This window comes from Sturnus vulgaris, chromosome 25 (genome assembly GCF_052056855.1).
Source record: "Sturnus vulgaris isolate bStuVul1 chromosome 25, bStuVul1.hap1, whole genome shotgun sequence".
NCBI classification, from domain to species: Eukaryota; Metazoa; Chordata; class Aves; order Passeriformes; family Sturnidae; genus Sturnus; species Sturnus vulgaris.
The window spans coordinates 5155393-5182571 of NC_142267.1; the positions used below are offsets into that span (position 1 = coordinate 5155393).

General features: G+C 48.8%; 1 protein-coding gene across 7 annotated transcripts in view; it reads right to left on the bottom strand.

The window, feature by feature from the left end:
• DISP3 (dispatched RND transporter family member 3) overlaps positions 1-24786 on the bottom strand; it is a 41434-nt gene extending 16648 nt beyond the window's left edge. For 3 of the 7 annotated variants that reach the window (XR_015808426.1, XM_088178783.1, XM_088178782.1), the window contains exons 1-7: positions 7564-8500; positions 5559-5778; positions 3942-4078; positions 3375-3509; positions 2987-3147; positions 1834-1973; positions 1012-1157 (exon numbers count right to left, since the gene is read on the bottom strand). Coding sequence is in view for 6 of the 7 variants with exons in the window: in XM_088178783.1 (XP_088034909.1) it covers positions 1012-1157; positions 1834-1973; positions 2987-3147; positions 3375-3509; positions 3942-4078; positions 5559-5778; positions 7564-8491 (1867 nt within the window). In the remaining variant the exon portion in view is untranslated. Of the gene's footprint in view, positions 1-1011; positions 1158-1833; positions 1974-2986; positions 3148-3374; positions 3510-3941; positions 4079-5558; positions 5779-7563; positions 8514-9065; positions 10680-24625; positions 24645-24675 lie in introns of those variants that run through there. The other 4 variants (XM_088178784.1, XM_088178781.1, XM_088178785.1 and 1 more) reach the window with 4 other exon arrangements.
• Between the last annotated feature and the right edge of the window lie 2393 nt (positions 24787-27179).

Genomic DNA, 27179 nt, shown 5'->3' on the forward strand with positions numbered 1-27179 from the left:
GGGAACTGCCCCTTTCTCTGTGTGTGAGAGCACTTGCTGCAGTGGGATGAAGCATGGCCAGCACACTGTACAGCCAACCTACAAACCATGCTTGGTCAGCGACTGGAACAAGCTGCTTTGCTTCTTCACAGTTCCCTGATGCCCAGGGGCCTTGGAGGAAAACATTCTGCTGTTTGCAGGGAAGAGAGGCATTATTTCCATACATCACCACTGCTTGTGGCTCTGGCATACTAAGGAGAACTCTTGCAGCACAGAACCAGAGCTTCTCTGCCTGCCAGAGGCATCTCAGAGCCTACTCTGCAGCAAGGGCTCTGCACAGGCCATGGAATTAATTCAGTTATCTCCAGTTATCTCCAGTTCCAGTTTGCTTCTAGGCCTGGGAGATACTCACTGCCCTGACCACTGCTGTTGGGGGTTTTGAAAGGAAGAGATTCCAGGAAGTTTTAAAAGCCAAATACAAGAGAGCATGAGCCTGTAAGCACCTTTTTCTTGGGATCAGGGCTGGAAGGATTATATCCTGCTAACAACAGACACGGAATTTCTGGGCTTTTTTTCTTTTTTATGTGATCTCAGGCAAGTCACTGCCTTCTTCATACCATGATGGAGGAGCTGCTCTAGGGGGCTGATGCTAGAGAACAACAATGTTCTTTCCCTGTTTCCCAAATACAGTGCTCCAAATGGCTGGGAAGAGGAGAAAACTTCACTCCATGCTGAGCTGTCCTGGTGCTATGGATTAGATATTTCATGGCTACATCCATGTCACAATCAGTGATTCCAGACAGAAAGCAGACCACAGTGGACCCAAGATATTTAGCAAAGTAGTTAAGAAAGCATGCACTGACACCCACTGAAGATCTCAAAGCAAACTTACAAAGAACACTGAGTTCTGACTCCTACAACCTCCCCTGATGGCACCATCTTCAGCTTACAACTCAGGATGCAAGGACCAGTGCCAGGGGCAGGGAGGACTGGAGGATGAAGAGGGCAGTGAGATGCCCTGAAGGCACATACCAGGCTCCTCCTCCACGCTGAGCAGTGGGATGTCATCGTCAAGGTAGGGAAGGGTGTCTCTGCCTGCTCTGGAGGTGGCCTCTGAGGCAATGAAGAGATCTTCAGCCAGGTGCAAGGCACTCTTTTTGGTGCATTTCTGACTGCAGCTGGATTGAAGCAGGAAAGGAGACAAAGGCAAGAATTTTAAGCCACATACCCTGTGAAGAGTTACCAGTGGGCCCCTTCTGTGGCAAGGAGCACAGCAACAACCTGCTCCAACTACTTGGAAAGACAACAGGCACTGCCAGGAGCAAATCCCATTGCTAAGTGCTGAGAGGGCAAGGGCTGGGCTGGATACACAGAGCAGGGCTGAGCCATGGACTCTGGGTGCTGAGTGAGGGGAGTTTCATCTCCCTGCTAATGAATAAAATCAGGCCAGGACATTCGCAGTGCTAAAGAGCAGGGGAAAAGGAAATGTGCTGCCTTTCAAACACAAATCTCCAGGTCCTGCTTGTGCTCACAGCAGGAGCAATGGTGACCTGTCTGCCTTGCAGGACTTGTGTCTCCTCTGCTTCAAGGTTTAGCTGTGCATTAAGTGCTCAGAGGAAACAAATGGTCCAGCACTCCATGGGGCTCAGCCAAGAGGATTGACTGAGAGACAATGAGACTGGGAATTGGAACTTCCATTTTGCTTCAGTCTGGAATGGCAGAATTTGAATTTCCCTTCTGTCAGAGCCAAGGGAATGAGGAGAATGAGGATAAACTGAGATGACAGGGAAGGAATTTGCAAACCTCATTGACTGCAAATTCCACAACTTCCCACCCACAGGCTCCAGGGCTCACCTGGCTTGGCAGGAGCTCTCTAATGGGGACACATAAAGGGTCCATATTCCAAGAGCAGCTGGCATGGTGAAGAGCACAGCTACCCAGCAGCAGGACACAATCAGTGACATGAAGAGTCCAAAGTCATGCACAGCTGGGATCTACATGAAGAGAGAGACCACAGGGCTGGGATCAGCTGGGGCAGGATTGCTGGAGAGACAGCAGGCAAGGATGTCTGGAGGAACCTGAGAATAGCACGGGCTTGTAAGAGCCTAAATCAGGGATGTGGAGCTCCAGGTGGCTCTTTAAAATGCTGTTTATTGTATCCAAATGATGCAGCAATTCATAGGTAGTGGGTGACAAGAGCCCAGCCCACAGCCTTTTCAGCCACAGCTCTGGGTTCTCTGAAGCCTCTCTAGTTCTGGTTTCAATGCATTCTAGACTTTTCATTGCAGAGCATCTTAAAACATTGACAACCAATCAATACCTTTACTATCACCTACAGCCTATCATAACTACCAACATTACCATATTCATGTTACACTTTCCCAATCACGAAAGGTCAGTGTGTTACAGCTGAAGCTAGAAGTTGTTTTTCAGTTTTCTTGGAGTGGAAACTTTTGAGATCTTTTCTCTACTTGCAACACTGGCTTTCTTGATTGCCTGTGAAAATCTTTTTGCTTGGTAAAAACATCTTTTGTTTGAGGTGGATTTATCCTTTGCTCTAAGTCATAGAAGCCCCTTTCAACTCACTTGCTCTTTGCCTTCTTAGTTATCCAGTCAGACTGGCTCAGCAATTCTTTTCTTCTATATCAAAACTTGCTATCATTTCTATTCCTTCTCCAGATTCCACATTCACAGATCTTTCTGTTATACACACATATCTGTGAGACCTTCCTGTCAAATCCTCATCCTTCCCAACACACGCTGACCTCAGCCATGATAACCAGCAAACCTGGTAGGTAAAGCACTGAGACAGAGGCTGTTTGATCAGTGGCACTGAAGTATTTCCTGGGATAATCCATTGCCTGGCAGCAGGTAAGAGACAGCCCTGTAAGAAGCAGGACTGGCAGCCCACGGTGCTGAAGGAGAGGACAGATGGTGTTGGCAGGCTTCTGATCTCTTAGACCCTTTGGCTGAAATGGAAACCCCGGATCCCAAAGGTGCAGGGTACCTGGGAGAAGATGTTGGCAGCGTAGGCTGCAGCTGTGGTCAGGGAGGTGAAGAAGGTGGCCTTCCCTGCCGTCTGGACAGTGTGGATCATGCGCAGCCGCACGTCCCTGAGGTGGGTGGCTTGGCGGAAGGTGTTGATGAAAACAAAGACATCATCAACTCCTGGGAAAAGACAGCAGAGATGTTGATACTACTCACAGGAGTGACACCTGCTAAAAATCTCATTTCCCCCTTGACTTTTGACCTGCAAATATTAAACTTACAGGTAATGGAAAAGGGCCTGAAAATTCAATCTGCATTTGCCACCATCACCTTCTTCTCTCCTGCAGAGAGAAGGCAGGGCAAGGCAGCACAGGTAAAGCACAGGCTTTGAGTAAAGATGAGCTTACCAATCCCCATGATGACAAAGGCAGCCACACCATTGAGTATACCCAGATACTGGATCCCAAATACGACATGGTACAGGAACAGAGCCACCAGGCAGCTTAGCCCAATGCTGGCAATGCCAAAGAATGACAGAAACACTACAGCAGAAAAGAAACACGGAAAAAATAGTATCTCTGGCCACCTCCAGGAGAACAGACACCTCCCACCTGCCCTGTTGGGATACTGGTTCCCAAGAATGTGTTGGTGACAGAGAACAGATCAGGGGTACAGGAGTACAGCTTGCAGACTCTTTCCCATGAGGCTCTTGCAAAAAATTACATCAGTTTTAGCCAGTGTTAGCAAGATGGGCATTTGCATCTTATTCCTGATCTCCTGTGAGTCTTCCCCTCACCCTGCCCATAAATCTCTGCTCTGGAGAATCAGACTGGCTAGCCCTTCTGCATGCTGCTGTGCCACAGAGCCACACTGGTGCCAGGGCATCAGAGTCTCTCCCTGGGCTTGCACAGACACAGAGAGACACAGCACATCTGGATTTGTGTTAGAACGGGGTAGCTGTGACTCCAGCCTACCTGAGCAGGAGGTGAGGATGTAGACCAAGACAGCTATGCAGCTACTGCTGATGAAGGCCAACAACATGTCATTGTTGAAAGTTCTCCTCACTTCGTAATCAAACAAATCTGTCCCTCCATACAGCACCTGGACTTTGCTAGGGTGGGGAGATATGAAAGAAGAGGAATAGTTGAGCACAAAAGGAGCAGAGCCAGGTGGTTTGAAGCACAGTATCTTCTCCAGAGCCAAAGGAGGTCACTGCTCTAATTACCTGGCAGCTCTCTGAGAAAACAGAGCAGTGAGAGCAGGTTGAACAAAGTTGCTGCTGGAGGTGAAATTCACACAGGGAAGGACAAAAATAAAGAACAAGTCTAATATTTCTAAAATTCCTCCCCTGCATGGTGGGTCTTAGGCACTAATAGACAGTTCCTGGAGCCTTCAAAGCTAATTCCATCTGGAATCCTAATCATTGCTTATTATATTAGCACAGTGGATGCAGGCAGAGGGAGAGCTTAATCAGAAACCATATGATTTACCAGCTTCTGCCTTTGGAAGCAGGCTCAGAGTAGAAGTAATCCAACATAATTTAACCAGGACTACAATAATGCTGCACCACAGGAGGCCATCAGGGAACTGAGCTTTGGAACTGTGCCTTGGCCTCAATTCCCTTTTGGCTTGTCAGAAATCACAACCTGCTTTCCCAGCCCATTGCTGAGAATGCTCTGTGACTGCCTGCATTCCAACCTGCTTTTGAGGATCAACATCCCTTCCTTCTGGGAAGTGCTCAGGGCAGTAGAAAACTGGAGTCTAAGAAGGTAAAGAGACTGGGATGCACAGCCTTCTGTCAGCTGCCTGACTACTGGGATGCTCTTTTAGCCATTTGAGCTCTATTTTATCATCTCTCTCTCACCAGCACTGGAGCAAAGCTCTGCTCTACCAAGTCACACAGACCTGGTAGTGAAAAAAGCCTGCACTTCCTGAAGCTTTTCCTGCCCTGAAACTCCCCTCCCTACCTCTCTGTACAAAAAGCAAAAGCAGAATTGGATCCACAGGTTGAGCAGCCTTGAGTAAAGATCATTTCATCCCCTACATCAGACCAGTGGTGGTTAAATTCAGAGCAGGAAGGCAGTTCTGTTTGAGCCAGTGGAACTGGATTTGTAAGATGGAAGCAAAAAGATCCAGTGCCAGGCAAGGACTCAGTGGAAAGGCAGGCAGTAGATTTAAACTTTGGCCCCTTTTCATTGTCTCTGTTGGTGTCTCTGGCATGTTGCTGCAGTAGGAAGTGGCAGTAAAGGAGAGCATATGAGGAGTTTTCTGCCACTTGCTCCCCACCGTCACTCACAGCTCCTTGCCTGAGGCCAGCTTCAATGGAGATGCTTTTTCTCTTTCATCTGGAACATTATGCCATAGCCACTGTTTAAGTCTGACCAGGAGTCCAAGCTAGCATGTCCAGCCTTCTGTGCCTGGTGCCTTCCCAGTGAAGCCAAATGGAACATGGCTATTGGAGTGGAACAGCCACTTCTGCCCTGCTGTGAACATTAAGGCAGAGCTACTGCCCTGAAAGGTCAATTCCATCCTCTGACCTTCCCTGCTCCTGTGCACTCCCACCTGCCCTTCCTGCACACACCCTTACTCACCTCGTGGACTGCTTGGCCAGCATGGCCACATAGGTGACCACGAAGTTCTGGAACTTTCGGCGCTGCTCCTCCCAGCGATCCTCCACCGAGTAGTAGTTGGGCAGTGGTGCCCCAAAGAGGATCTCACTCCTCAGCAGGGAGCTCTTCCTGTTCTCAGCAGACAAGCCCTCATCCACATACCAGTAGAATTCGGGGTGGGTCATGGCCAGCTCCAGGGACCCTGCAGGAGAAAGCAGGGTTAGATCCTGCTTAACTGTCTTGGCAAGGCACAGGGTCTAGTCTGCCACAGGGAAACTGGGAATCATCCTGTCCTTCATCTGAGCGATGCTGACTGCTGCTGCCTTCTAGAGAGCAAGGAGGGCCAGGGAAACCTGGATTGCAAAGACTCACAGAATTCACAGAATTTTGGGTTGGAAGAGCCCTTCAAGATGATCGAGTCCAACCCATGCCCTAACACCTCAACTAACCCATGGCACCCAGTGCCACATCCAGGCTTTTATTAAACACATCCAGGGATGGTGACTCCACCACCTCCCTGGGCAGACCATTCCAGTATTTTATCACTCTTTCCATGAAAAACTTTTTCCTAACATCCAACCTAATTTTCCCTCACATTCTACTTCTGTTCTGTGACTGCTTGTGTTGCTGCCCTGTGGTCACTGCGCTAAAAAGAGAGAGAAAGGACAGCAACACACACGGAGCTCTTTTGGGGAAAAAAGGCCAATTTATTGTACAGACAGCCCGGATTTAAAGTGTGTTACGTGCAGCTAGGACAGGACAGGAGCTCATTGGACAATTGGGAAAAACATCCTTGGGACATCAGAATGTGTCCCACGGGAAAGACACCAAGGGTTAATGTTGATGATGAATTCCACTCTGTTTGTCACCATGTTCTCACCCTGGGAGACTCCTCCCTAACTGAAGCTGCAGTCAGCTTGTCAGCCTGGGAATGGAGCTGAGAGTCAGGAGAAATCCAGGCCTGAAAGGAATTTCCAAGCTGTAATTCCCCAGCTCTCTAATGTGTGTGTCCACACTGCCCACATGCACTTCCCCATCAGGGACATGTCTTCTACCTGACTGACCTGAACCACAGCAGCCCCAGCCAACAACATCCTCATCAATATTTCCACTGCTGGATGCTCTTCCTTCTCTTACACTGAGACAACATTTTCTCCATTACATTTGGAAGCACAAGAACTAAACAATGCCCATGGTAGAGGAGTCCTGGCTCTGCTGTGACCTGGTACCTCTGCCATCTGATGGTGTGAGGGATGCAGAGATGGAGGCACTCAGCTAGTTCTGACTAAGAGACACTGCCTATCTATTCCCAAAACCCAGTTTCCTAGAGTTTCTACCAGAAACTGTGTTCTTTCCTCTTTTGGTAGCAGAACTGTTACTGGAGCAGATGGACTTACTTCTTTGTTTGCTCCCTGCCTGGCTCCTGGACAGCTACCCTCTGCAGCCTGGCTTGGGAGACAGATGGAGGGTACATCCCACAGCCACATCACACCCACAGCCTCCTCATGAGTCATCTCCTTGTCACCACCCAGAGCCTCTGTTCTGTTGGAGGTGCACATACAGGGCCTTTCTCCTCCTCTCCTTACAGGAAGGTTGGTGACTCACAAGCTGCTGGAGCAGCCCACAGACCTCTTTAATCTACTCTGTTGTGCAGAGAGGCTCATCTCTATTTGTTTGGCCAGCAAAGCCCTGGCATTGCTCTAGTTAACCACGACCATCTACAGGGGACAAGGGTCAGTAGAAGATATCTGTACCATGCAGGACACCCCGTCACTCGCCTGTGGGGGTCTGTGTGACCTGTCACTGGAATGGCAGAGTTGAAAAGGGGCCCTGGCGCAGAAAAGACAATTCCTCAAGGCACAGCCCAGCAGCATCTTCCTCTCCATACAAGGCAGTCACTCCCCTTAACTGCACAGCACTGACTGCCTGAACTTGAGGGGAGGCATTCCTTGAGCATGCCAGCCCTTGCCCACGGCCCTCAGCTCACCTTGGATGTCAGCAAGGTCTTGTCCCATGCCATCATAATAAATCTTCCCTCCTCTCTCCGTGGGGAAGAAGTAGGTCATGAGGGAGCTGGGAGGGGAGCAGTAGGAGTAAGAACCCAGGGGCAGGTCCTTGAGGACCTCATGGGGCTTCCAGCAGAACTCCCTGAAGCGAGGGTGGTCCATGATCTTGCGCTCCACCTCATGGATGGTGACCAGGCGCTCGGTGGTGAAGATGTTGTTCTCAGAGTCCCCCCGGGCCAGGAAAATGAGCTCAATGCGCCAGTGAGCGTGAGCCTGTGTGTTGGCACTGATGTAAGAGCTGGAGTAGTCCCAGCGTGGGGCTCTCCTCCCAGTTCTGGCAGTCTGGTTCCCTGTGCCCAGGTGGCCCTGGGGCTGCAGGGAGCCCACCCTGCCCTCCGGGGGGCTGCGCTTGACCCGGGCGCTGACCCCCAGGTGGGAAACGTTCAGGTGAAGCTGCTGGAGCTGCTCAAAGATGAGCCTCTGCAGGGTTTCTGAGGTGAAGTCAGCCAGGTCCCGGCGGTTCCTCCCCCAGGACCCAAACTGGGATTTGAGGGCCAAGGCCAGGGCGTCGAAGCGCTGCGAGGACTCGTGGTTGCGGATCTCAAAAGCGTTGTAGGAGATGTCAATGTCCAGGGCAGGGTAGTGCAGGAACATGACAACAGCAAGCACAGCAGGGATGGCACAGCCCAGGAAAAGGATGAAGCCAGCACAGTATGGGTTGGTGAACACCCAGCCAACCATATTCCAGAAGCCAGACACGGGCAGTGTGACACACACGGGCCTGACTCTGCACGGGCTTTTTCCACACAACAGAGCACCCTCTCTCCTCTTCTGGGAGCTGAAGGCTACCTCTTCATCTTCCTCCTCTAGCCAGGCGTCCTGTAACAACGGGTCATCCTCTGTGTCCATGTCCAGCACCTGCACACAGGCAGAGAAGTGCAGTCAGCAAGAGCCAGCAGTGGTGTCACAGGCACAGCCCTGAATCCACAGACTCGCAGCAGCAGAACCAGGACAGAGGAATGCTCCAGTTCCATCAGGAGGAGAGCATCACTCCTTCCAAACCCCACAGATCTGCTGCAGCCACTGAAACAACAACCTTGCCATGAGGTATCCCACACTCTGCCTGGCAGAGGAACCAGAGAGGAAGAATTTCAAGTGACAGTCCCAGAACTCAGTGCTGTGGCAGAGGAAGGCTCTGCGTGGCTCCAGGAGACTGCAGGGATTCACAGTATGTTGCTCACACTGCAGCAGCAGGAACATTTAATTAGCTAGCCCAGTTCTCACACCCAGAAATGGTTCATGCTACCAGACACAAAATGCAAGGGAGCGTTATCTTCCTCTCCTTAGAGCTGATAATAGATTTCCCCCAGCTATTTATAGCAGTATTCATCTTTCCAATGCACTGTGCATGTGTGGCACACAGAGCCAGAAGCACACACAGCCATACCTGCAGATGCACACATCAACCCCTCCAGGAACTCACTGTGGCCCTGCTCTAGTTCCTGAAGGGATATTCCATGACAGCACGGGAAGGGAAAAGGCTGAACAACCTGCCTTCCTTCCACTCCTGCAGGATATTGTTAGTGGAGTGCATGTTCCCCATTCCTACAGAACAACCAGGAAGAAAAAGCAAGTTACTGCTTTGTCTTAGGCTGCAATACAGGATGTGACCAAAAGTATTTATTCTGTCACCATCTGTTGAAAACAGGTGGGACAGTGATCCTGATCTCCATGGGAGATATCCTCTGTTAATGGGCTGGGTGTTAACCCAGCTGTTGCAGTGTTCTTTATCTTCCCCACAGCCCATCCTCCCTCCAGGAGATCTCTCCTGTTCATGGCCATGCAGTCCCAGGGCAGGGCTGATCAAATTCCATCATCCCATTGGGAGATGCTCCAGCCAGGGGAGGAGCCAAGCATTTCCTACCCAGATCAAAGGTGAGATTTGGAACAGCAGAGCAGCCTTTTCCCACTGGATCCCAGAGGAAAACCAGAGCCTTCCACATCATCCCTGCAGCTTTGGAGGAAAACTGCACCTTGTGCAGGAGCCCTGCTCCAGCAGAACCACATCTGTCACTGCAGGATTGCAGCCACCATGGAATGGGACTGCTGCCAACACCGTGACTAATGGGGTATCAAATTGGATTCTGACTCTGTCAGTGTTTGGTTGTTTTGTATTACTGTATTTTTATTTTAATTTTCCTGGTAAAGAGCTGTTATTCCTATTTCTATATCTTTGCCTGAGAGCCCCTTAATTTCAAAATTATAATGATTTGGAGGGAGGGGGTTTACATTCTCTATTTGAAAGAGAGGCTCCTGCCTTTCTTGGAAGACACCTGTCTTTCAAACCAAGACATGCTTTCATGGAATGAAGGAGGAAACGCTCCCTGATCAGCCCAGACTTGGCCAGGGATAAGGGATAATCCTTGGGAAGTGTTCTCCTTAGCAGGGGTTTCCCAGGTTCTCAGACTGGGTGTTTCATAGTGGCCTCCCAAGCCAGGGAAGCACATGTGGTGGTCCCTCAGAGCAAAGCCCTGCCCCTGTGTCACTCCCTTTTCTCCCTCCAGGCAGCAAAGCCAGTAGTCCCTGAATGAATGTCACTGAATGAATGAACTAAATGTTCAGTTTGTTACCTGACCCTGGGAGTTGAAAACAATTTACACACAGGACAGAAAAAATTTACGAGCTTTGCTCCTAAGCAGTGTTTCTATTTTAACAGGCTTTATATCAGCAGAAAGATAAATTACCTCTTAACTCTATGTCTTCAGAAGGCAGAGGAGCTGCATGAACTTGGACTGGGAGGAAAAGCAATGGGACAAAAATGCTCCCTGGCAGAGGAGCATTGGTGCAAAGCAGCAAAGATCACAACAACCTCTCTGGCTCTGGCGAGTCTGAGCAATGCCAGGGCTTAGCTCACAGAGAACTCAGGGGATCTGTAATACAGTGGGGGGAAGGGGTCCATGGCAGACAGGACACACTCCCCAGAGTTTCTTGCAGCAAACAGCATGGTTTATTGTACAGTTCCTTCTTTTAGAGCAGATTTAAAAGTCCCTCATCCAGACACCTGACTGGTCTGGTCCCAGCTCCCTCACCAATGGTGTCTGCAGCCCAATAAGATTGGGTGAAATCCCTGTTTGGATTTGAATATAATAATATAATGATATATAATGTCATTGTCCAGCCAGGGGCCAGCCCATGGGACCAGGCTGGGTGTCTTATTTAATACCTGAATTAATTGTCCAGTACAAGCCAGCTTGTACAGGGATCCCCAGCAGCTGCTGTGGATTCAGTCTGGGCTGGACAGCATCTGTGCACATCTGGGCAGAGTGCTCCTCTTATCACAGAACCTGTGGAGAACAGGGAATCTCCAGTCCCCTGCTCCAGCCCACACCAAGCAAAGAAGGAAAGTTTATAAGTGCCTATAATCTGTAACTGATCTTGTCCCAAAACATCCCCCCCTTCTGTCAGTGTGAGAGCAGGGGCTCCCCCAGCCCCTCACCCTGCTGAGGCTCCTACAATGGCTCACCCACCTCAGGCTAAACTGTGGAGACTGCTATCAATGACAATAGAGGATTGGCTTTTGCATTTATGTATTCGCCTTTGCAAGTTATTATTAACCACAAAGATTTCTATACAGTACAATTTGTACTCCCTTTTAACTACTTTTTGGTATAGTATAAGCTGTCAGTTTATGTATGTACCGTATAGCTTACATAAATAGTACTGTGATAAATATATATGTTTTTTAGGCATTAGCATAATATTAAAATAGAATCTATGTAATGTTAAAATGCTTTTATTTGTGTAACTAACTCAAGTACTAGTGGGAAATAGCTATGCTGTTTCTCACATTTGTGGACTATCTTATCTGAATGATAACAGTGACAAAAACCAGGATACCAAGAGAAAAAAATTACTGACTCTACATTATCAAGAAGTGTAAAAACAACAGAAGGGAGCTTCAAGACGAAATCAAAGATATTTATTTAATCTGCAGGATGGCATGCAGACAAGTCAAAGGTTAAAACCAAGCAAAAAAACTTTTGGAACATCTAAACTCACAAAAATGTTTGTATATGTATAAATACTCATAAATATGCATTAACCCATCTAATGTAAAAGTTTATAAGAACATTGTTTTAAGCCGTGTGTTTTTGGCAGATTACCAAACACCCCAGTGCTGGACATTGTCCTTTTTTATCCCTTATTAAACTTTTAAAAATTCTAAAGAGTGAACTTTGTTTTCCACAGGACTGAGCAGGAGGGTAAATGTGAGCCTCCAGCTGTGCCACCCCAGTACACAAACAGCCAGGTAGCACAGCTGGCCACAGCCCCTCCCCTGCCACACCTCCAACCCTCAGCAGGCTGAGGAATGGGGTGAAGAGAGCACAGCTCACAAAACCCTTCTGTGGTGGTGTTATCCCAGCAAGAGGAAAACCCAGGGGTGGGCAGAGGGGAGGAGGTGTCTATTCAATCCTCTGGAAAGGTTAGGAGTAATCTAGCTGGTTTAGACTCCATTGAGATGTCTTTCATATTCATGATGCATAATCCTAAACAGCCAAGGAGTGCCTGAAGGTTTCCCTAAATACCCACGGATCAGTGTGTGAGCCCTTGGCACTGGGGCAAAGCCAAGAGTGTGAAAATGATGCTGCCAGGACAGGCACTGAGCTACGGGCACTGCACAGACCACAGACCCTTGTGCTGCTGCTTGCAGAGCCTCATTTGCATCACGACAGGGAGGAGGCTTTCCCAAATCCCTGATTGTGCAAATTAGTCCTCTCCTGGAGGACTCTTAGCACAGTCCTGCTTTCTTTCTCACACTCTACACTCCCAAACACAGCCATAATCCCATCCAAGATGACAAGATAAGGGGTCCAAAGCCTGCTGGCATGGATTCCCCCCCACACACAGCACCTTGTCAGCCCAGCTCACAGGTCACCCCACACTGCTCACCTTTGCTTTGGCTGCTGTGTGACCCCCATCCATCACCCACTGACAGGGACTGTCACCCTTCAGCTCTAAGGGACAGCCAAGCTACAACTCCAGTTCACATTAGTGCAGATTGACGCTGCTGGAGCTCAGGTGCAAACCTCACTCGTCCCCCTTGGGCAGGTTGGTGTGTACCTGCAGTCACCTCACCTCCACCCTGGCTTTTCTCCCACTGGCCTGGCTCTCCTTCAACAGAATGGAGTTACTGTGAGGTCTGAAAATGTATGTATTCTCTCTTTAGAAAGAGAGGTAAAGAGCCATATTAATTTCCCATTTTATTGAGTTACTGAGGAGAAGGAGGGAAAAGATTCTTATCCTGAGACAGAAGAGCCTGCATGTGACAAGAAAGGGAAATGAGAGAGAACATAATAATAAGGCAGCAGAAGAGGGATCACACCATCTTCTTTTTTAACCAAGAGCAAAATCCTCAACTCAAGGATGGGATCAGATCTCAGGCATCTCCCTCTGACTTCTCCATCAATTGTCATGGTGACTGCAAACCCCAATTTGTAACACCTATCATGTCTGGTGACCAACATGTGTCACATTCTAGTTGCAAACTGGCACAAATTCTGACACTGGTGTGAACTCCAGCTCAGAAATTTCTGGAGAAGCCCCTATATACACTCACATGAGAACTGCCAGGGAAGGATAAAGGTTTGGTCTGGGTCAGAGGCAAGGGCAGGGTGGGTGGCAGCCAGGCTGTCCCCAGCAGTGCCAGTCTCCCTCTGCACACCGGGCACACAAATGCCTGCATCCACAGCTCTGAAACCCTCCAGGAGAGCTGATCCAGCTCCAAAGCCAGACATGGCACACTCAGCATTGCCCTTGGACCCATCTGGCTTTGCCACCTTCCTCAGATCCTGCCTGGGTCAGGATGAAAGCCTATCCAACCCAAAACATGGCAAGTGGAATTGGCAGGGGATATAAACCCTCAAATCATCCAGAAGAGGATTGAAATGCATTTTTTCTGCTTGAATTTTACTTGGGGGCTGGCCTGTTTTCCCTCCACCACTTCTCATACTATCCAGAGACTCCCAGCACTGAATCATGGCCCAATTACTTTTTCAGCTACAGGATATATAGAGAGAACTTAATCCTGCAGCCTTCATTAAAGCTCTGCCTCACTTCTGTGCAAGCTTAGCCTTTACCAGGTTGAAAGAGGCAGAGGATTAGAGCATTCCTTGAAGCTCTGGGTCTTGTTTCTTCAGAGAACAGGCACTGATTCAGCTGGTTTGGGTAGGCATTTAGATTTCTTGGGCTTCCCTCTGCTATTTCCAAAGCAAACAGGCTTCCTGCAGGTGGGATCCAGCTCAAGCCCCAACAGCCCCACAGGGATTGTCACTCAGTTGCACCTCCAGCAGGAAAAACACCCATGCAGCTCCCACAAGACAGGTCTTTTTCAGTGACATCCGGGATAGAAGAAAGTCATTGGCAAGTTGGAGAGAAGCAGTGACAGATGAGGAAGCTAATTACACCCGACCCGACTAATTAATGCTGACTTTCACATTAAAAAATCCTCACTAGTGCTCCATTTCAATTACCCAGTTGTTCCTTCCCACAGGAAAAAGGAAGCATTCTGCAATAAGCAAGCTAGAAAGAAAAAAAGGAAAGAATGTTCAAAACTAGAAGAGAGGGAAAGACAATTTTTGTAATATAGGAGATTCTCACTGACACCCTGGGATTGCTGCAGAGGAACACCTGCATGAACACTTCCCTAACATGCTTGTCACTGCCAAAGAAAATTAATTTCCTGATAAAATAATTTGCTTCTGGTTATTGTAACTAATGATTGTAGGTGTCAGAAGCAGCGTCTTGATTATAATCTCACAGAACATGCCTCTCAGCCTTGTGCCATGTTTAATATTCAAGTTACTTGCTTGTGCTGGTGATAAGCTCTGCTGTCACTCAGGCGTGTGGCACTTCCAAGTTTCTGCAAACAGGTACCAAGCAAGCTGAGGCTCTGATATGCTTCAGACATGACTTACCTAACCACTATAAAAATTACTTCGATTTTGTCTGAACCCCAGCCAGTTGCTGCTGCTAAGTAAAGGGATTGCTTCTGGCTCAGACAGGTGCCTTTGGGTGCCTTGACAGATTTCAAAGGCACCCTGGATCCCACCTGCCAGGGCCCAAAGGAACAAGCCTGTCAAAGTGATGTGGATTCCCCAAGTGCCTGTGCTCAGAGCAAAGCCTTTGCAGATCATTAAATATAGATGGCTGCCACAAACCAGGGCCTTGCATTACAATCCCATGAAGTATCACTCCAGGAAGCAATGTCAGACCACAGCAGGGAATCATCAATTCCCAAGCCAATGGAATAAACTGCCAACCCCAAAGCTTGTGTGCTGCTGTTTCACAGATGCACTCCAGCTTTACACATCACTGTCACCCTGAAAAGGAAAGCCAGATCAGGCTGGCAGTGCCTACCAGTCATTTATGACTCTACCCTGTGCTCAGCCTCCATGGTTTATGTTAACCACCAGGACTGACACCACTCTGTGCTCATCTGCAGGATTCCCTTGCAGACCTGAATCCTCTCCCCAGTCCCCTGGCAGTGGGAGGAAGGACACAGACAAGGCTGGCTGTGCAGCCTCATCCATGTGCAGTTCTCCAGCAGAACCCTGCTGGTGTGCACACTGCTTCTGGCACTGATCAAAACACCCTCTCCACATTATTCACATAAGCTGCGAGTTCATCACTGAGAAAGAGGAGGAAAACTTCTTCCTCACCTTCCATCTGAGCTGGTTCTCTCAGCAGCTCAAGCAGAGGAGGCTTTGCTGGCTGTGGTTCTGTTGGCAGCAATATGAGGTAAGGCAGGAATTCCAACCTGTGCTGCCAGACCTTCTTGCCAAGCACAGCACAGGCAGCTGTTTCAGCTCCACTTCTTGCCACTCCAACTTAAAAAGTACTATGAGGTTAAAAGAAAATATTACAAGTGCTCCACCTGAAGAGTGTACTTAGCCAGCTCTGCTCATTGTGCTCTGACCTTGCACAAAGAGGAAGAACAGGCACAAAGTCCCATCAGCACGTGTGGAGTCATGCAGGTCACAGTGTCACACTCCAAGTGCCACCTACTTTGATCTAATGGATCCAAAGGTCTTATTTTTCCCTGCTACAATTTACTGACATCAGAAAATGCCAGATTTGGAAGAGGAAGGCTGTAAGGCTGCAATGTGTGGTGAGGACACAGCTCTCACAGTATTTCAGTCACATTGACTTTTTCAGTAGGGCTTTCCACACACCAGCATGAGAGAGGAAAGTGGGGGATTGTAGCACTCCCCCAAATGAGGGAGCAGCAGGAATACTGAAATACTTGTGCACCATTCCAGCTCCATGCACTGAGCTGGGCTCATCTGTGGCACAAACACAGCCTCCTATTTCTGAGAATGTGAGGGTGAATTCTGGGGGCAATTACTGAGTGAGAATTCTCATCACTACAACTGAGTGAAAATAACTGCAGCAAACCATGCTTTACAGCATGACCCATAGAAAACTTATTACTGGATCAGGAGAGGCTCACAAAGCAGCCTGAAAAGTGGGATCTGAGCAGGTATGTCTTTCTTACCTCCCACACTTCTCTCTCTCTCTCTCCCAAACAGATGCAGCTACCTGCTCTCCTCCCATTGTGGAATCAGATTAATTAGCACTGCTTATTTCATCCTCCAAGAATCAGTGAGAAATCTGGAAGCAGATGTGCAATATCCAGAGGCTGAAGAGCCTCAAGTGCCACACAGCTCACTGGTCTGAAGCAGGACGTGGGCAAGCACAAGGTTTTTCAGAACAGAAGGGAAACTTGTTGAGGGGAAGATGTGCAGACAGGACAAGCTGCCTCAGTGCCCGAGCAGCAGGTCGGCAGATCCCCTGCCAGTACAGCGAGGTAAAGCTTACTGCCAGCTGCAGCAGCCATGCAGAAACTCCCATTAAATATTACTACAGCTCAATGAGCACAGTCCTGTAGACCATTAGCAGAGGATGAGGCAGGGTCTCAGAATAAGCAAGCAGGCTTTAATGACACATTCATCTCAGAGAAAGTACAGGGTGCTTCCTAGGACAAACAAGAGACACCATGAGCTGGTTCCTATTAGTCACTGTGCAAGGGAGGGAAATGTTGCTTGCAACAGCTCCCAGAAGCTGCCAGGGAAGCCACCAGATCTGTCTCTAGGATACAGATTTAGGCCACCAGAACTGAGACAGCAGCAATGTCCCTCTTCTCTGCTCTTTCCTCCTCCTTCCCAGCACAGACCTGGAAGTCAGTGACCTGAAGCAGTTCAGAAAGAGGCAAACATCACCCTCGTCCTTATTATCCTTCTACCACCAAAGATGCAGTTTCACAGCCACAGGAGCTACCAGCAACCCAAAGGGACAAGAACTGCCAAAGCAAAGCATTTCAGCCAATTGTTCCCAGTTTTTTACTGCATCCCACACCTTCAGACAGATGTTCACAGGCTGAGATGTTACTTGTGCTATCTCTAAGGGCCAAGTCCTGCAGTTAAAACACAAAAATGAAAGAAATATTTGTGGCTCTACTGTTAGTTTTTCCAGCTTTCCTGAGGCAAAGCACATCATCTGCTCTGAATTGCTCTCCTATTTTGGAGTTTGAGACTTCCATCCTTTTACAACATGCCTTGTTCAAAAGACTCCTGGGATTCCCCTTCACAAGGAAACACAGGCTATTTTTGCAAAGACATTTGTAAATTGATTTTCAAAGGGACTCGCTCTGCAGCACTATGTGGATGTGGAATTGTGTCTGGCCCTCTGGAAACCAGGCTGTTAGCTGAGTACAAGTGCAAAGTCACTGCAAGCATTTCCCAAATCAGCCAAAGAAATGGAAATGCAAACAGTACCAGGATCCACAACATAACCAAATAAATGAGGGTGTAGGCAGGTTGGCGTACATGCAGGAATGAATTTAGCTGCATATAAGCCAAGATTTGGATCCAGAAGGAATTATGTCTCCCACAACACATCAGAAATACAAGGAACTGCAAGAGGTCTGTAAAGGAAACGTCATCAAAATCTTATTTGTCTGCTACTTACAGCACAGCTCTCTGTTACTGGAATCTAATCAGGGCCAGATGCTTTCCTGTGCCACTTTACACACAAACCCATGCTATGAACTCTGCAGTTACTGTGAGGAAACTTGCACCAAGGAATTGGTTCCAGACAGCAGATTTACAGGAATGAAGCTTTGCTTCTTTGGCATAAGCACTGCCACAGGGGATGAAACATTTACCTGCTGATATATCTTGTTTGCAGTTGTCACAGACTGGTGTTTTATAGCTCCCTACGATGCTGCAGCTTTTCTGCCACGCTCTGTGCACAAGTACAGTGACACCAGAGACAGGCATGCACTGGAGCAGAGACCACCAGAGAGCACAGCTCAGCTGCCCAGCTCTGAGCCCTGTGTGAAGGGACAGAGCTGAGATCCAAGGGTAGGATGGGGAGAAAGAGAAGGGGTGGCCTTGGCATTCCAAGAGATGGCTTGCAGCATGTACATCAGATTGTGAGACACTCCACTGAGGAGCACACCCAGAGACTGCACACTCTGCATGTCCAGTCCAAGGCACTGACAGGTGCTCTGTGGGTCCTGAAGAAGCCCAGCCTGCAGTGCCCAGAGGTTGGAAATTGCAACTGAAGGAGCAGCTTTCAGCATGGCCCAAGAACCAGTCTGAGCTTTCAGGCAAAGTAAATTCAGCTTTAAAAACAAGCTGATGTCTATATTGTCCAGACTCCCAGTTTAACTGGAGCCCATTGTGTTACTGAGTCACTTTCATGCTCCTGTGGGCCTGTCCACCTCCCCATTTCAACCCAGCTATAAAAACTGGCTTGGAGATTAAACCTGGTGCCTGAGATTTACCTGGAAAGTGGGAGGGTGTGCAAGGGAGGAGGTGGAGGGAAAGTGGTGGCAGTGGAAATATGAAAGAGGATTTGGCCAGGGTTGATTTATAAGCAGGTGTCAGGGTTGCTTTGGGCATTTCTCAAACATGTTTAAAATGCCCTGTTGGGCTCTAGTTCAAACCTGAGTCTGCAGCCCCATCTTCTTCAGTAATGCATTTCCCTTGTTAAAAGGAGGAACAGAGAGAACTTGTTGGATTCAGGGAATCAGGTGTGCTGCAGGTGCAGCAGTACCCCAAGCAGCAGAAGGGTTAGGTGTTGTTTTGTGGGGTTTTTTCCCCAAGTTGTCTCCAAAGATGTAAATATAGCTCAAAAGCAGTTCATTCTCAGCTCCTAGGTGTAACACAGAGCCAAGAAAGTCAACATCCCCCTAGGAGCAAAAGGTACTTTGTGCATCATATATCAGAGATTGCATAAACCCTTTGCAAACACCTATCACATCCAATTCCTTATTCCTCCAGGGAAATAGGTAGGATTATATGCAAGTTCACAAATGAATTAAGCAAGGTTCCACAGTCGAGCTTCATCTCTGAATTCAGACGAATGGAATTCATCTACCACTTTTGCTGACTTTCAAAGAAGCTAAATACAGACTAAGCAAGTTACAGCTAACATCACTCAGCTTTAGCTGCCAAAAGAGGAGCAGCAGTGGTACCCACAACTCCATTTAACAGTGACACAGAGACCCTGTGACTTGCTAGCCCAACATCAGCCCAGCCATCTCAGATTAAAACTAGAGATCTCCCAGAACACTCCTCTTTGTTCAAGTCAGAGATTTCTGCTATGCAAAAGTAAGACAGGAAGGAAGTCTGTGGCAGCACCAGACAGGATGCCCTTGAAGCCCAAATAAACATATCCATGTAGTTACTTAGCAGGTAGATCCCAGGTAAAATTCCCAGTAACAAATCCAAAGTGATTTCAATGAAATGACTGCAAGTGAGATGCAGCTGCAGAACCAGGCCACCAAAACAACAAAGCACTCACACCTTCAAGTCCAGGCAGAAAAATGATGCTCACCCCTAAATCTCCACCCATAAAGCAGCAGAGAGTCAAGGCCAGCAGCAGTTCAAGAATCAGATGACTGACAATGTGTCTTTCAACTCCTTTAAACACACTGGCCTCTCCCCTTTCTCCACTATTTATGAAAAATGAACTGCCTTCTATTCAGGAAAGCTGTTCTCTATTAACAGAGCTTGGCAAAGATCAGGAAGTAACTGTGCCAGCTTTCAAGCCTGCTGCCTTTAAGGCAGATGGCAGGGAAAATATCCCAGCCTTGTCCCCCAAACCACTTCTCCCAGCAAGCAGAGAGAACTCAAAAACAGAAAAAAAAGGTGAGGTATCAAAAACAGGAAAAAAGGGTATTAGGAAGCCCTAATTTCAGTGCAGCAGACAGCCTCTGCTCTGGGGTGCCCTGCTCTGCTGTGGGTGTGCTTGTCTTCCCACAGGAGAGCAAAGCCTGTGGTACTGCCAGAATCTGCAGGCTCAGAACAAAGGCACAGGTTATATTGCAATTTTTATATGTTGAGTTACAAGCAGAGGGAGGAGATGCCCTCCCTCTCCAAGTCGATGATGCTGCCAGCATGAAAAAAATCAGCTCTGCTACTGGCTGTGCTGAACTGAACTTTTATGGGAAAGTAAATCCCCGTGGAGCAGATGAAGGACAGAATTCCCAGGTGCTACAGACCCATACCTGAAAACAAGAGCTGCAGGTGCAGAGCATCCTGTGGTTCCCACCAGCAGAACTGCTCTGCCATTCCCACAGCAGGTCTGCCAGGGGCACTTCAGTCCCTGAACTGGGGGTCCAACTCCCCCCAGGAAGGTGGATCACACTCAGAGCAGGTACAAGTGGACTCCTGAGCTGTGAAAGGCTGAGTGTCCAGTTGTGGTGGGATGGGATCCCTATCACAGACAATTGCCTTGTTCTTGAAGAAACAGGGCACCATTCCTGGCTCTAAACAACCAAAATTTAACCTTTGAAGTTTGTTTTTCCACCTTTTTGTGTCTGTATTTTCTTCTGTTAATTGTGTGGCACTCCAGTTATTAATCTTTTCTGGTTTTCAATACCATAAAAGGCTGACTCAGTAGCCTTGCTCAGACCTCAGAAAGCTTCCCTTGGTTAATGCCAGTATAGCAGAAAAGAGAGCCGTAAATAACATTCAGCTGGGTGCTAATGCAGAGTTGCTGAAGCTCACGCCTGCAGCACGCTGCTATCAATGGGACAATTTACAAACTCACACATAGTTAAGCTTTGCTGAAACGTATCCTGGATGGGGGTCAATGGAAAGTCTTTTGCTGACTTCACCTAGAGCTGGATTAAGCACTTAACTCTTACACTGTCTCCTCCATATCCTGAATTATTCATTACGGGCCAGACGCTGCAATCCATACTCACACTGCGCTTAATCTGTCCTTTAAATTGACTTGCATTAGTCTGAGTCACAGGCACCACAGCCTTTAACAGCCTCGCTGAATGCAGCAGAGCTATTCATGAAATGAGGTGATGCTCTGGAGAGGAGGCAGGATCCAGCCTTTAGCAAAGGCAAGGTAAGGACAAAACTGAGAGAAAATTCACCCAGGTGAAGCTACAACAAGATAAAGGAATTCAGGTAAATCTCTGTGAAATCAATCATTTAAAGAGGCAGCCTGTTCTGCGGTATTACCGCAGGAGACTGAGCTCTAGAAACTAATATTTCATTGCTCAACTTTATCAGGAGGTCTGAAAACACATTCCCTGGCCCCCGGCACACATTCACAGCTTTTCACTCATGCCTTGTGAGGATTGCTTACCTCTCCAAAGAGAGAGACAGGGAGGTGTGCAGGAAGGAAAAACCAAAGGACATCTGCTCTTCCTGACTGGCAGAAAAGCAATAAAAAGTGCCCAGCACTGCTGTGGCCGAGGTAAGGAGCACTCACAGAAACTCCCTCCCCTGCCAAGCTCCCAGTAACCAGGCTCCAGGCCACAGTACTTGCTCTGATCCTGAAATCCCCTCCAGCTGTTCAAACCGCAGATAAACTCTCACAGGAGAGCCGATTACCTGTACCTTTCACCACTAAACCCAAATCTATAGTCTGATACCTTTGAGCAAACAATGGATTAAAAAAATAAGCCAATCAGGTAAGTAAAGGGAGAAATATTTTGCACTACACTGAGAAATATAATGGGATTTGATTTTTTAGAATTAACTCATCTGTTCAGTTCTCATTTATGTTAGTGCTTGATAAGATTAGAGGATTAAACCAATTGTATGCTAAATATTCCGTGCTGAAGAGAGTCTTGCCAGGATTTACTGCGTGTTGGTGTGCACAGAGAGCACAGCAGCATTACCCAGAGACCCTGGGACTCACAGAAGGACCCGTTCAAACTTCAGAAATAAAAATCACAGCTTATCCAGATTTTCAGTATGCACCAGGGTATGAAGTTCTATCCTGCTCTAGCTTCACTCAAGCTTATTTATTAAGTACTCATACCCAACAGGCAAGTCTTTGTATAAGCAGCACTTATCACAGAGCACTGGCATCACGAGAGGATTACAGATGTGCTGTGGCTTTTTTTGGATGCAAAATGTTAACACGGTGTGCAATCCTTCTCCCAGTGCCAAAAAGAAATGCACCATCCTACCACTCTCATGTGATTTGATTACATACCCACACACATCACAGCCACCCCATAAACTCCTGCAAAATACAGATTGTTACAACACTTCATTTGCAGTTGAGAAATGACAGATACAGAAAGGGTCAGAGTTTTCCTGTAACTTAACTGCTTCTTCTGTTGGTGTGACAAAAGCATTTGTGATGTTTAATTCATTAATGCTGAAAAAAATACAAGATCTTGGGAGTCACAGCCAAGGACACGCTAGGTATTGAGAGAATTTTTAGCACCTAGCAAACACATTTCCCCCAAACATTTAAAAACTAACAGCAATTTCACCAGTGTGAAATCCCTCATTCATGTGTCCCCAAATTACACAGAGCCAGTCAGATATTGCCATCTTGACTCCCTGTAAGTGCTCAATTCTATGGTAAAAAGATTATGTCCAACAAGGGTGTTTGTCACTATAGCTAAAAACACTACAGCCAGTGAGGGAAATCTGGACAGAGCATCAGTGACTTCAGCTTGTGGTTGGGATTTTTTCTACCCTGAGGATGAATTTGCCCTGTACATTGCAGAGACTGAATCACAGTTGCCAGCACCGCGGGCAATTGAAGTTTGGGTGATCGCTGATGCTTGTCCCCAGATGCCAGTCCAGTTCTCACATGTTACACACTGGTCTGGGCCATTGGTCCCTCAGCTTTCCCCTTGAGCCTCTAGGTGAAACACAAACGCTCCTAGGTGGTTTTTCCTTGAATCATTTCCCTATTAGACAAGCATTCTCCCTTTGTGGAGGAGTATCTTCCCCATGGGAATACTGCAGGTACTCACAGGGGCAGCAGGAAGAAAGGAAGAATTGATCTGTTATCATATTAAGCATTTCCATTCCATCTTTGTTGTGTTTTTCACTAGCTCAGTTCTGGTTTATTCCAGGCATAGGGAACCAAGCTCTAAGGCTCCAAGGGGTAAAGAGAATAGCTTGATGAATCTAACCTCTAAAGATGAATCCAGGGTGATAAAAGAAGTGTAGCTATTGAAACATCTCCTTCCAATACAGTTGTTGTGTTGCTAGGTTTCCATCTAGATACACAGTCTAAAAGAGCAATTAAAGGAAGCTGATGCTGAAGCTGATGTGGATTCTATCTTTATCAGCACTTCACAAGGTTACTGGTGAGAAAGAAGGAGAAATATTGTCCCCAAGCAAAGTTGTTCTGATGAGAACAGAGAGCTACTTTCAAAAGCTTACAGAAATTTTCATGGGGAAATTGTTCTTAAAAGCCTGAGTTTCTAGGGTAGCAAATTTTATGTGCATCAGGATGTAGTTTTGTGAGCAAAAAGTGTGTGTGTTTATTTGTCATTTGAATTGCTCTTCCAAAGCACAAGTCCTCACCCCACTTAACTAGTCTGTCTTCCTGCAGCAGAGCAGGGCATGCATCAGCCTTGTTTTAAAGGAACTTATTTGTTTGTATTTTACATTAAACACTAGCAGACTCTGCACAGCTGTCAAAATACTATTCTAATAATTGCATAAGTGAAGGTTGAGAACCAGCATGCTGCTGTACCTGTGCACAAAACAAAGGTGCAAAGACACAGGAGGCAGCAGCAAGGCAGCTGCAAAGTTCCAGACATGCCTGGGCCACTTCCAGCTTACTCTGTCTGGCCTGGAGTTTTTTAGTTACACTCAGCTCCCAGTCTCTCAAGTGCTCTTAAATACTTGGGCAGTAGCAACCAGCCCTGCTCTTTTGGCTTGGTCATCACATCACCAAGGAAAAAACAGAAGAGATCCTTTCCTCCAGAACAGTGGCTGTTGTACTGGCACATCTTTGGAGACCCTGAATGGCGAGAGCCATAAGGACCAAGCTGAGCTGGGACATTGCTAAGCAATGAAATGTCCTCATTAAGTGGTGCGGTGTTTTCAGGCAGGAAAAGTCCATTTCTACACAAGCTGGTATAAAACAGGAAGGTTACCTTAAGTGCACTAGTTACATGATTCTCTTCTTATCTTTTGGACACACAGCAGACAAGGATCCTGCCTGGCTGGACCTGCTGACACCACTGAGTATGGCCAATACCTCCTCAGGGAGGCCAGCCAAGCCTCCGTGAAGCCAGGGACACAAAGCTCCTCATTTCTGGCACCCAACTTTTCCCCCAGGAGAACAGCCCTGCTGCAGGCGCAGCTCCATCAGCTCATTACAGAGGCAGCCTCCCGGGAAACGATCTCCCTGTGCATATTCATGAACTATCCACAGCTTCCAGGGAGAGTTGGCTAAACACACAACTGAGGGATTTAGCTGCTGGATTCCCATGGGGAAACAAAAAAGGGAAAGGGTAGAGAAGGGGGGATTAAAAAAAAAAAAAAACAACCCAAAAAACCCAAAAAGAAATAAAAAAGGCACGATTGCAAGCAGTGTTGTCTCTAAGCGTTGCGGGACCCGGGAGCCCGACCGACACCTCGGGCCACCCCCGGGGCAGAGCCGAGTGCTGAGGAGATGGAATCACGGCAGACGGGTGTGCTTAGAGACTCCCAAGCCCCGCAGAGCCCCGGGGCCGCGGAGCGCATCACTCACCGGGGCCGCGGAGCGCATCACTCACCGGGGCCGCGGAGCGCATCACTCACCGGGGCCGCGCCGGGCGGCAGCAGCAGCGGGCTCGCAGCGATGCCGGGCAGCTCCGGCTCCCGTGGTACCGGTGCTCACTGCAGCGACAGCGGCGGTTCCGGTCCCGCAGCCCTGACCCGGCCCCGCCGAGCGCCGTGGGCGGAAGGGCGGGCGGGCGAGCGGCGGAGCCCGGCGCTGTGCCGGGGAGCGGAGCTGAGCGGTGCGGAGCGGAATGATGCGGGACAGAGCAGAGCGGTGCGGAATGGTGCGGGGAGCAGAGCGGTGCGGTGCGGAGCGGAGCGGTGCAGAGTGGTGCGGGGCAGAGCGGAATTGTGCGGTGCAGAGCAGAGCGGTGTGGTGCGGAATGGTGCGGGGCAGAGTGGTGCGGTGCGGAGCGGAATGGTGCGGGGCAGAGTGGTGCGGTGGGAGCAGAGCGGTGCGGAGCCGAGCAGTGCGGAGCGGAATGATGCGGTGCAGAGTGGAATGGTGCGGTGTGGAGCTGAGCGGTAGGAGCGGAGCAGAGCGGTGCGGAGCCGAGTCGTGCGGTGCGGAGCGGAATGATGCGGATCAGAGCGGAGCGGAGCGGAGCCGAGTCGTGGGTGCGGAGCTCCGGGGCTGCCGCCGCCCCGCCGGGCTGCGGGCGGCGCTGTGGCCGCGCTATGAACCGCCGATATAAACCACGGCTATAAACTGTAGATATAAACCACGGATATAAACCACGGATATGAACCGTGCCCCGTGCGCGGCCCCCGCCCCATCGGCCCCCCTGCGGTGGCGCCGGGCAGCAGCCCCGGTGGGAAGGCAGCGGCACCGCAGGGCTCGGTACCGCCGGGAATACCCGGTACCGCCGGGAGGGCTCGGTACCGCCGGGAGGGCTCGGTACCACCGATGCGGCGCTGAGGAGCGGCCCCTGGGGACACCCGCCCCGCACAGCTCCGCAGGGCGAGGGCAGGTAACGGAGCGAGCACCTGCGGGTGTCACCTCCGGGGTGCGGGACCATTCGGGACTGTCCAGTGCCCGTGTCCCCTCCAGGATTCGGGACCATCCGGGACTGCCCAGTGCCCGTGTCCCCTCCAGGATTCGGGACCATGCGGGACTGCCCAGTGCCCGTGTCCCCTCCGGGATGCGGGACCATGCGGGACTGCCCTGCCCGCCCGCAGAGGGAGCCTTTGGTTTGCACAGGAGTTGTGCTGCTCCGTGTGACAGATTGCAGACTGGGGATGGGGTCTGGCTCTGTCGGGTGGGCACTGCCACCACCCCGAGACCTGGCGCGTCTTGGGAAGGAAAGTACCGAGAACTTTTGCAGACCTGCTCGGTGCTGCAGGTCCAGCCCGTCTTAGAGCCAGGGCTTTGGGAAGGACTCATCATGAGGAGTCTCTGATGCACTCACTGCTAGATAAATGCTCTATACAGGAGATATCTATATGCGTCAAGTGGCAGAAATATGCGGCAACAATCCCTGATTTAAGTAGAAGTCATTAAATGGGAGGCAGCAATTATCAATTAGGGTGCTAGGGAAAATCGTTTATACATTCATACTTGCTTCTCATGGGACGAGGCATTCTGCACAGCTGGTCATCTAACTTGCCCTGTCCTTGCCTTGGCTTTCAGGAGATGGAGTCCCATGTTTGATAAAGACATCCTCGATGGTCTCTAATTACTGTGCTGGATACAGTGGTTTTGCATTTGTTTATTTTGTGCTCTTCTGGCTTTGGAGGCAGAGAAAAAGAACAATAGCCCCCCATCCTTGGCCTGTGTACTGGAGTGACCTGTTACTGTCATGTGGACTCCTACAAGAGCAGGATTATGTTAGTAAATTGCTGGACAACTACCCAGTGGTAATGGCTCTTAATCAGGCTACATTACCTCTGTAATGTAGCCTAAACTTGTTTTGTCCTATATTCTCACTTACTTGAGTGTTGATGATGCTTAGGAAAAATATCTATTTTCAGACAGATTTGTCAAGTCAGTAAGAAACAGAAAGCAGTGCAATAAAACAAGCCCATCACCTGAGTCTGGCTCCAAGCAGGCTGTGTCAAAAGCTCTTTCTGATGCATCACCCAAAGCGAACAGGAAGTGAAGCAGACAAAGCCAGATCATCATCTTCCTTGTGGGGCTCCAAGGAATGCAAATTTAATGAGGCTTCTGAAGTAAAAATGCATTCCACCAGCTTTGTACACTTCTGCCAGTGATAAAGGTGTCTGCAGAGAAGGTGACCACAATTTTATTGAGAACTGCGAGTGTACAGTAAAGGGAAAAATTGCTTTTCCTAACTTTGCTGATGTTGCAAGTGCAGCCCACGCTGATGTGAAGGACAGTGCTCAATCAATCACCGAGCAGAGCCCAGCAGACTGCAGGAGTTTCTGAGCAGACTGAGAGCTTCTGAGCACTCAGACAGTAACACAGCCCTCCTCAGCAGTGTTCTGACAGCTCCAGGTGCACATAGACACACACCCCAACCCTCCTCAGCAGCGTTTCTGACCCTGACAGCTCCAGGTGCACATAGACACACACCCCAACCCTC